At 55.7% G+C, this 9,666-nt stretch overlaps 1 protein-coding gene across 1 annotated transcript; it reads left to right on the forward strand.

The window, feature by feature from the left end:
• Nucleotides 1–2,148: 2,148 nt before the first annotated feature.
• Nucleotides 2,149–4,529, forward strand: LOC112409567 (translation initiation factor IF-2-like). The gene is made up of 7 exons (XM_024759810.1): nucleotides 2,149–2,277; nucleotides 2,377–2,409; nucleotides 3,338–3,391; nucleotides 3,526–3,558; nucleotides 3,642–3,677; nucleotides 3,771–3,803; nucleotides 3,908–4,529. Exons 2-7 carry the CDS (start codon nucleotides 2,391–2,393, stop codon nucleotides 4,033–4,035), a joined length of 303 nt encoding a protein of 100 aa, XP_024615578.1. The 5' UTR covers nucleotides 2,149–2,277; nucleotides 2,377–2,390; the 3' UTR covers nucleotides 4,036–4,529.
• The last annotated feature ends 5,137 nt before the right edge of the window (nucleotides 4,530–9,666 follow it).

The raw sequence follows: 9,666 nt of genomic DNA on the forward strand, positions 1-9,666 counted from the left end.
CAGGCTGTGATCAGGACTGGGGGGCAATCCACCAGAGGTGGAAAGCCAGAGGACACAGCCCGAGGCTGGAGGCCTGGGGGGACTTGAACCTGGCAGTGGGACACACCTTTGTGGTTTTAAGCAGGGAGCAAAAGACCTTGTCTACCTGGAGTAGGCAGGGGTTGGAGAACTTGGGGAGGAGTCTGCTGGCGTTTCTGGGCGGGGGGTGGGCTTGGGTCCTGGCATCCAGAGTGGGAGCAGGGAGGAGCGAGGATGTTAAGACCCCAGGAATCTTCTGGGCCAGAGGGATGGAGGAAGGCTGGATCTGGGATCCCATCTCTCAACCGCCTCAGTCTCCCCAGCCCTTTTCCTATCACAGGTCCCCCCAGTGAGCTCCCCACCCCTCTTGTGAACCTAGCTAGGTTGAATGGAGGGATGTTGAAGGGGAGGGCAGGGGTCTGGGTAGGCGGGGAGGCTGGGGCTCACTCTCACTTCAGTGCCATCCAGATTTCCTGTCGCACCCCCCCCCATAGGTCTCATAGCTCTAAATGGCTTTGGACCAGGTAGAGAGGGGACCAGGGCTGAGTTGGGGGGGGCGGAGACCCAAAGGTGGGGGTTTATGGAAAGGAAAACCCCAGAAGCTAGGTGAGCCATGCTCTGCTCTGTTGGGCTCTGTCATCTCTGCATCTGTGCTCCTGATCTCTCAGGAGTCCTGAGACTCCTGATCTCACCTGAGTCCCTGATCTCTCCTCAGGCCTCTTGCTCTGTCTCCCCAGGGTTTGGGACCGGGAATGGAGCCCAGCCGGGTGCAACCCCAGAGCTCTAGGGGTGCAGGGCTCACCGAGGGGGTGGCTGATGCAGGGGTGGAGGTGCTGTCCCTAGCTCTGAGGGGACGGGGATCCGGGTGGACTCACTGGACAGTCTCCTTCTCTTCCCCAGGCTTCGGAGGACTGAAATCTCAGAAGCCAGGTGAGACCCGCCCTCCCATCTGGCATCACACAACAAATACTCCTTCAACAAACATCCCCAGGGCAGCCCAGCCAGGTGGGGTGGCAGGCCTTCCCGAGCCTGGGCAGCAGGAGGAGGCAGGCAGGAAAGAAGCGTGAATGTAACAGGGGCACATTCTGGGGAGGTGGAGGCAGAGGCGGGGGCCTGCTGGCCATGCCCCACTGAAAATCTTGAGCTGGGGCATCTGAGAGAGAGAGGACCAGAGAGGGTACAGGCTCTGGAAATGGCTGGGGGCCAAGGAGGCGGGAGCTCATGCCCAGAGCAGAGCATGTGGTTGGTAAGGGGACGTCAAGGTGTCCACCTTCCTGGCTGGTTGGTGTGGGTGGTGGTGGTGACACCAACCAGACGGGACTCAGGCAGCTGGGATGGCGTTCAGGCTCCACAGGGAGGCTGGACCCCAGGAGGAGGCCGAGGGCCCAGCTGGGGGTGGGGTGGTGGGGGAGAGCTAAAGGACCTTTCTTTGTGCAGGGCCCTCAGAGAGGCTGTACCCAGAGCCCCTGTCTCCTGCCCCCAGGCCCTGCAGCTCAAAATGGCTATGTAGCAGGTAGGGGTGGGCCTGCCTAGAGATGCTAGGGAGGTCCAGGGATGGGGCCAGGAGCCCTAACCTGCCCCCTGTCTCTCCACCAGGCTTCGGAGCTAGTGTGAGACCCCAGAAGCCAAGTGAGCCTTGTCCGGGCATGTCTCTCCACCTCCCTGCAAACCCTAATCTCCCCTCCCCCTATTCACACACCCGTCTCCATCTGTCCCCCCAGGATTTGGGAATAGCTACAGGCTGGGAGCCCAGCCAGGTGAGACTGGTGGGCTCTGGGGTGTGGTCCACAACTAGGCATTCTCTCCCATCTCGCAGGCCTTCAAGAGGCAGGACTGGTGAAGGATTAAGAGGGAGTCGGGGAGAGCCTCCAGGGTTCTGGCTTGGCTCTGTACGGGGGATCACAAATCCTTGCCTCTAACTTAGCCAGGGTCCCCAACCCCCTGCTCATCCCTCCATCCCTCACAGGCCCCCCAGCTCAGAACTGAGGGGTTGGGAGAAGCTGGAGGCTGGGCGAGGAGGAGAGAGGAGGGGGCGAGGTGGTCCCCACTCAGACTCTGTTCTGAGGGTCCTCTCCTGGGCTCCTTGGAGAGGGCAGAGTTGGTAATGGAATGCAGCAGAGGAGGCTCCAAGTTTTCTGGTCCCTAAACTGGGAGGAAAGGGAAGCCCAGTTTCTGGCCTCCTGTGTTCCTCAACCTCTCCCCACCCCCCCACCTCCTGCCCATGCCCACAGGGTCTGCGGTTCCCATGCTACGGACCAGGTACAGGAGTGGGTGCTGGGGCAGATGCCAGGGTTCTGGAGGAGAGGCTCAGAGGGGGGTCATGGGTCCCTTACCTGCTCCCATCTCTATCTTCTCCAGGCATTGCTGAGGCCATGAAGCCTCAGAAGCCAGGTAAACCCTCCCTTTCTCTCTTACCACCCTGTGATATTGTGATTTATAAGAAGAAATATGTATGTTTAATCTTCCTCACATTCCTGGCACTGTGCTCCTGAAAGCGTTGGAATTTCCTGGAGAGAGAAGAGAGAGAGAGAAGGAGGAAGGGAGGGAGAGGGATATCTCTTTTGTTATGTTAATGAGGTGACTTTTGAAAGCCCCTAGGTCTTCTGAGGGTGGGGGCTGGTTGCCAGGAGAAGCAACCACGTGATTGGAAGGTTAGAACTTTCAGTCCCACTCCATGACCTCCAAGGAGGGGAGAGGGGCTGGAGGTCAGTCACCACTGGTCAATGATTTAATCAATCATGCCTATGTAATGAAGCCTCCATAAAACCCCAAAAGGACAGGATTTGGAGAGCTTCTGGGCTGGTGAACACCTGGAAGTGCTGGGAGGGTGGCTTTTTGTGCCTTCCCACGTGCCTTGTCCCTTGCATCTCTTTTAACTGGCTGTTCCTGAGTTATATCCTTTTATAATAAATCGATTATCTAATAAGTAAAATGTTTCCCTGAGTTCTGTGAGCCGCTCTAGCAAATTAATCAAACCCAAGGAGGAGGGGGTGGTGGGAATCTCTGATCTACAACCAGTTGGTCAGAAGCACAGGTGACAACTTAGACTGGAAATTGGTGCTTGAAATGTGGGGTGGGGGTGGGGGGAGAAGTCTGAGCCTTTGACCTGTGGGATCTGATGCTGTCTCCAGGTAGACAGTGTCGGACTTGAATTAAATTGTAGGACACCCAGATGGTGTCTGAGAATTGCTTGGTGGTGTTGGAAAAACCCCAGAATTGGACTTGGTGTCAGAATTGGACCCCCCACTTCTCTTACCCCCAGAAACTGTCTACTCCCCCCACTTTATTCTTCCTCATAACCCCCACTCTGTCTCCCCAGTTTATAGGAATGGGCTGGGAGTTGGAGCCTTCCCAGGTGAAGGGCCCCAGCCAGGTGAGGGGGGCAGGGTCAGGCCCTGCAGTTCTGGGAGGTGGGGAAGAGGGGGCACAGGGCGCACTGGGCAAAGAGGAAGAGAAGGGGCAGGGTGGGGTCCACCTGTCACTCAGCCTCTGTCTGTCTCTCCCCAGGCCTGGGAGGGGGCTTGAGCCCTCCGAAGCCAGGTGAGTCCATCCCTGCCTCCCTTCTGCCCCTTCTGAAGTCTCCCCCACCCAGCCCCTGCCCTCATGCCCACACTTCCTCCCAGGATACATGTCACGGAATGGGCTGCAGCTCCCTCCAGGTGAGCTCAGTGGTGGCCTCAGTAGGGGAGACAGAGGGCTCCTTTCTGGGGAAGGGCTGGTCGGGTCTGAGGCAACCTCTGTCTCTCCTGCAGGTCTGGGAGGGGGTTTGAAACCTCAGAAGCCAGGTGAGCCAGAGCCCTCCCCATCCCTGTCCCGCACCTCCTCCTGCTGTCCTTCCAGAACCCCACTGCCCAATACTGTCCCTCACATCCCTGCTTTTCCTCTCCAGGATATGGCAATGGCAATGGGCTGGGGGCCCAGCCAGGTGAAGGGGCAGGGAACAGAGGGAAGTGGGGGGATATTGCTGGGAGGTGGAGGGCAAGGTGGGCAATAGCAGGAACCACATCAGGTGGCTGAGTCACCTTGTCCCCAGAGCAGATTATGGCCCGTGGGAGCTGGGCTTTTTCTGGCCTGGCCACTCTCTCCCCTGGAAGGTGTGTCTGCCCTAGAAGCCACCACAGGCGGGTGGCTTGGCCATGTGGAGGGCAGCCTGGGGGCGGCACTGGCCTGGGCTCACTGCCCCCTCCCTTCCTCCCCATCTAGGTCCCTGCAGTGGTGGGGTCCCTCCGTGGCTTCTTGCCAGGCCTCCCACTCCAGGGATCCCTTCAGATAAAGCAGGTGGCTGGGGCCTGAAATCCCAGCCCCCTCCCCCAGTGCAGAACGGCAAGTTCCCAGGTCAGTGCAGATAAGGGACCTGAGGGGCCCTGGTGGGTACCTGGTCCCAGGAGGGGCTGGGCCTGGCTGGGCCACTCAGAATCCCCCAGGCCTGATCTCCAGCAAGTCAGTGAGGAAAAGCCTGAACTCTGGCCCTGAGACCCCACATGACCCCCAATATGACAGCTCCCCCAGCCCCTTCCCCCATGGCAGTCTGCGCTGGGGCAGACTGGGCCACACCTGCCCCACCCTGGGCTCACTCCTGTCCCCTGGCTTTCCTTCTAGTACCTACTCCAGCCATCCAGTGGGGGCTGAAACCTCAGGAAGCAGGTGTGCATCTGCCTTCCCTGCCCCACCCCATGCAGATCAGATCATTCCTCCATCTCCCTTGTTCCCTGGGTCATCTCAGGTGTTCAGGCACCTTAAGGCCAGGAAGTCCGTCTCTGAGTCTATCCTTGGTATCTCTTGCTGCTTTCATAGCTCATTTCTTCTGGTTCCATTCCCTGTGGATGAGGAGAGTCCCTTCCTCCTCAGAGTCTGGAAGGTCCATACTGGGCCCCCAAGGAGTTTGGGAAAGTCTGGGTCCTCCCTGCTCATCTCCATTCCCCTCACAGGGTACCAGCCTCCAAATGGCTACAGACCAGGAGCAGAACTGGGTGAGGAGGCCCTTCGCCTGAGTTCTCCCTCCTCTCCCCTCCAACAGCGCAGGAAGCAGGGAGGCGAAACCGGCTATCTCTGACCCCTATTTCCTCTCCCCCAGGCTTTGGTGGTGGCCTCAAGCCCCAGAAAGTCGGTGAGCCCCCGGGTCCCCATCTTGGGCATGAGCTATGTCTCCCTCACAGTGAGTGCTCCTTGTCTGTCTGTCAGTCTCTGTCCTTATCCACCCATCGATTATGTACTATGCACTGGACCACAGTGGTGGCCAGAGCCAGGGGGATCCTGTCTCAGGTGAGGGCAGAGTGACAGACTCAGCAGGCAGAAAGGGAAGTGCCCAGAGGGAGGGAGGGACAGCTTCCAGAAGGTGGGCTCCACTGGGTTAGCTGGATGATGGTGGGGGATTGTGGGAGGTCCTCTCTAGGCTGCCTCTGAGTCAGTCTGTCTGTCTGTCCCTCCCTGTCCATGAGCAGGTCACCCTGGCACCCTCCAATGCTGCCCCCGCCCCATTCCAACCAGCCCCTCTCCCACCGCTGTCCTACAGGTTTTGGTTACAGGAATGGTGGTCTGGGAACCGGGGTCTTCCCTGAGGCCCGCGCACAGCCAGGTGCCTGGGGCTGCTGGGTAGGGTGGGGTGGGGGTTTCTGGGCTCAGGGGCTGCTCCTGCCTCTGACCTTCCCTTTCTTCCTCCAGGGTTCCCTGGGACTGATGGCTTTTGGAATGATGAGTTGGACCCAGGGGACACCATGCAGGGGGTGGGGGAAGGGATGTCCAGGGGCGGGGCAGGAGTCAGCCGGGTCTCTTGCAGGGTATGAGAAGGCAGCAGTTGTGTGCCCCAATGTGGCTGCCCCAGCCCCTGGAGGAAATGGTAAGAAACGTTGGGGGAGCAGAGGGAACCCTAGCAAGGGTGGCGGGGACCAGGCCGAGTGGGTGAGGGACTCTGAGACCCTGGAAGGACTGGGGCATCCTGAATGTACAACTCCAGTGGGCAGGGGTCCCAAGCCGGCTCTCCTCCTTCAGGTCAGGCCGGGGCCCCGAGGGGCTCTCCCTGGCCCTCCCTCCAGCCCTGGGGGGCCAACTTGAGGCCTAGATATGGGGCCAGAGGTGCATATCCAGAGGTCAGGAGCCAGCCAGGTAATGGGGTGTGTGGGAACGGGTCATCAGGGGTCGGGTGGCTGTGGAGAACTGGGCTCTGGGCCCTGGGCCTAGCCGTACAGCCCACCTTATAGCCCTGCAGAGATGGAGGGAGGGCATTCCTGGTGGAGGGAGTAGCAGGGGGACAGGAGGGACTCAGTGTTCTCACCTCTGCCCCTCCCCCCAGGGCCCTATGGGCAGCTGAGGCCAGAGCTGGGCCCTGAGCCCTTAGGTGAGTGGGGGTCCTTTACCCCAGGGCCTGGGGTAAAGCTGGGGTGGGCAGGAGGACTGCGAAGTCCTCTGGTGACTGGGGTGCCCTGGCTTGTCTGTGTGCCTTAGGGGGCCCTGAGGTGAAGCGAGGCAGCAATGGCCTGATGGGAAATGGCTATGGAGGTGAGAGGGAATGCAGGGCCCCTGCCCCCACTCCCATGCCACCATCGTTGCCCCTCCAGGCTGCACTGGGGGACACCCCCAGCCCTCGGGGGGGACATATAGCCAGCTCTCAGGCTACCTGTGTGTGTCTGCTGGGTGACTGGCCTCAGAGCCCAGGGGAGGGAGAGGACTTATGTCCCCCAGGAGGTAAGGAGGGAGACAGGGCTCACCACGGCCCTGCTCTGCCTCTTCCCAGGCTGCTGCCCTCTTGGGAAATGCTGAGCTCCAGAGCAGATTTACTGCCCACTCTGAGCTCCTCTGTATCAGAGCCTGGTCTGCCTGGCGAGGCCGGCCAGACCCTTGGGCTTGGCCTCTGGCCTGGGGTCTCCTGTGGGCTGGAACTATCAATAAAGGCAATGTGCTTCCCTGTTTGCCTCTGTGGGCTGTGTGCAGGGGATCACTGGCTGGGTTGGGGGCCAGCTGGGGGCCCCTTATTCATTCCTACAACATCAACACAGCTGTGTGCCAGGGGCTGTGCTCCAGATGGGAGAGATGTGAGAACTCAGGCCTGCCCTTGGGGAGGGGGACATCACGTGGTCACAATCTGGCGATGGAGCCATGTCCAAGTTAGGGGACTTGTGCGTCATTTGTGTTTTAATTTATAATTAACTTATTAAAATGATCCAACTAAAAATCTCATTTTCCTTAAGCCATTATACTTGCTTCCAGACCTCATTTTATTGATTGACCTTATAATTTGGATGTAAAACTGACTTCACATTCTTTGATTAGTACTCAATTAGATTATAAATTTGACAGATCAGCTTCTCCCTAAATATTTAGCATGCTTTACAAGCCTGATTAATTCAATTCCCTTAGACACTTCAAATAATTACATACATAATCTACTTGATCTCTTAACAGGGTGAGGGGGTGGCGTACGTGTGTACAAATCCAACCAGCAACTTCTTCCTAAGCACTTAAGGGACTTTTGGAAATGAGCCCCTCTTGGAAATGAATAAATCAGACATTTAATATCTCAGATTACTGAACACTTTCAAACATTTTAAAAAGCCAGTTACTAATCCAATGTCAGTAATCAGTGCTACTGGATTGCTTCATTTTCTCATCCCGTGATTATAAGTTTAATCACCCCGAAATGTGGAAGCAAATTACTCTCCTAGGATGGGTCCAGAATGGAGGTTGCACAATTGGGGATTGATCTGCTGTTCTGAACTTTGACCAAGGGCTTGGCTAGTCCTGGAACCAGTCTCTTTGAGACTCTGTTCTGAGCTGTGCCTTCCCAAGCCTACACCTTTTGCAATCTGGTGAAGTTTTGTCTTAACTGAAGAATTCCAGCTGAATAGAGTTGATGGGATTTGGCACCCTATGAGGAACTCAGCTTGTCTTTCTGTGGCCTGATTTAGGATAACAAGTGTAGACCAAAATCTGACTGCAGTATGCACAAGGTTTTGGGTTGAACAACCTTGAGGAGGCTGTGTAAACATTACTGGAATTCCAGACTGATTTCTCTTAGCCTACCTCATTTAATTTGCTCTATTTGAGAATCATTATAGACTTTTGCTTTTTCACAGAAGTATTGATTCTTTAAAAATATAATCTTGGGCTTCCCTGGTGGCGCAGTGGTTGAGAGTCCGCCTGCCAATGCAGAGGACATGGGTTCAAGCCCTGTTCTGAAAGATCCCACATGCCGCAAGCAGCTAGACTCATGTGCCACAGCTGTTGAGCCTGTGCTCTGGAGCCCGTGAGCCACAACTGCTGAGCCCGCATGCTGCAACTGCTGAAGCCCACGCGCCTGGAGCCCATGTTCCACAGCAAAAGAGGCCACAGCGGTGGGAGGCCCGTGCACCACAACGAAGAGTGGCCCCTGCTCTCCACAGCTGGAGAGGGCCCGTGGACAGCAATGAAGACCCAACACAGCCAAAAATAAATTAAATAAGTAAATTTATTAAAAATAAATAAATCCTGGATGTCATTTAAAAAAAAAAAAAATCATCTTGTGTTTCTCTGACCTGAGGTGTGGAATAACCCACATCGTCTCTTTACTGGAGAACAGAATTAAGAGGAGCATTTGGGCACAGGGGCCACAGAGAAGACGGTCTCAGTGAGGACAGTGGATGATATCCTTTCTAACCCACTGAGAAATGTTCTAATATTTTTTTAAATTAATTTAGTTTATTTTTGGCCACACTGGGTGTTCATTGTTGCATCCGGGCTTTCTCTAGTTGCAGCAAATGGGGGCTACTCTTTGTTGCGGTGCTCAGCGTCTCATTGCGGTGGCTTCTCTTGTTGCGGAGCAAGGGCTCTAGGCGCGCCAGCTTCAGTAATTGTGGGTAGTTGTGGCTTGCGTGCTCTAGAGAGCAGGCTCAGTAGTTGTGGTGCTCGGGCTTAGTTGCTCCGCGACATGTGGGATCTTCCTGGACCAGGGCTCTAACCCGTGTCCCCTATATGCACAGGCAGATTCTTAACCACTGTGCCACAAGGGAAGGCCTCTAATATTGTTTGTTTGTTTTTTAAATAAATTTATTTATTTATTTTTGGCTGCATTGGGTCTTTGTTGCTGTGCGTGGGCTTTCTCTAGTTGTGGCAAGCAGGGGCTACTCTTTGTTCCGGTGCACAGGCTTCTCATTGTGGTGGCTTCTCTTGTTGTGGAGCACAGGCTCTAGGTGCACGGGCTTCAGTAGTTGTGGTACACGGGCTCAGTAGTTGTGGCTCGCGGGCTCTAGAGAGCAGGCTCAGTAGCTGTGGCGCAGGGGCTTATTTGCTCCGTGGCATGTGGGATCTTCCCGCACCAGGGCTCGAACCCGTGTCTCCTGCATTAGCCAGGCGGATTCTTAACCACTGTGCTACCAGGGAAGCCCTCTAATATGTTTTAATAAATATTTCTATATTCCAATTTTAAATAGATTGACCATTTCTCATTTTTTCCTGATTGTCACCCATCTGTGTTGTTTACAACCGTTCTTAACAACGTTAACACAAATGCTGCATGTCAAACTTTGCTTTTGAATTGATATCGTTTCATCTTTTCTGTAAGATCATTCATTGGGAATTTGCATAGATCTTGACCTACACCAGGAGCATCGTTCCAGAATCCCTAAGGGCAAACCCCCCCAAAAAAAGAGATCCATACACTCTCCACATTGGCTGTCG

This window comes from Neophocaena asiaeorientalis, unplaced genomic scaffold, assembly GCF_003031525.2.
Source record: "Neophocaena asiaeorientalis asiaeorientalis breed wild unplaced genomic scaffold, Neophocaena_asiaeorientalis_V1.1 scaffold254, whole genome shotgun sequence".
NCBI classification, from domain to species: Eukaryota; Metazoa; Chordata; class Mammalia; order Artiodactyla; family Phocoenidae; genus Neophocaena; species Neophocaena asiaeorientalis.

Coding starts and splice junctions, on each gene's coding strand:
- LOC112409567 (XM_024759810.1), top strand. Junction 3,678..3,770: donor TGGGCTGCAGCTCCCTCCAG/GTGAGCTCAGTG, acceptor TCTCTCCTGCAG/GTCTGGGAGGGGGTTTGAAA. Junction 3,804..3,907: donor TTTGAAACCTCAGAAGCCAG/GTGAGCCAGAGC, acceptor TTTCCTCTCCAG/GATATGGCAATGGCAATGGG.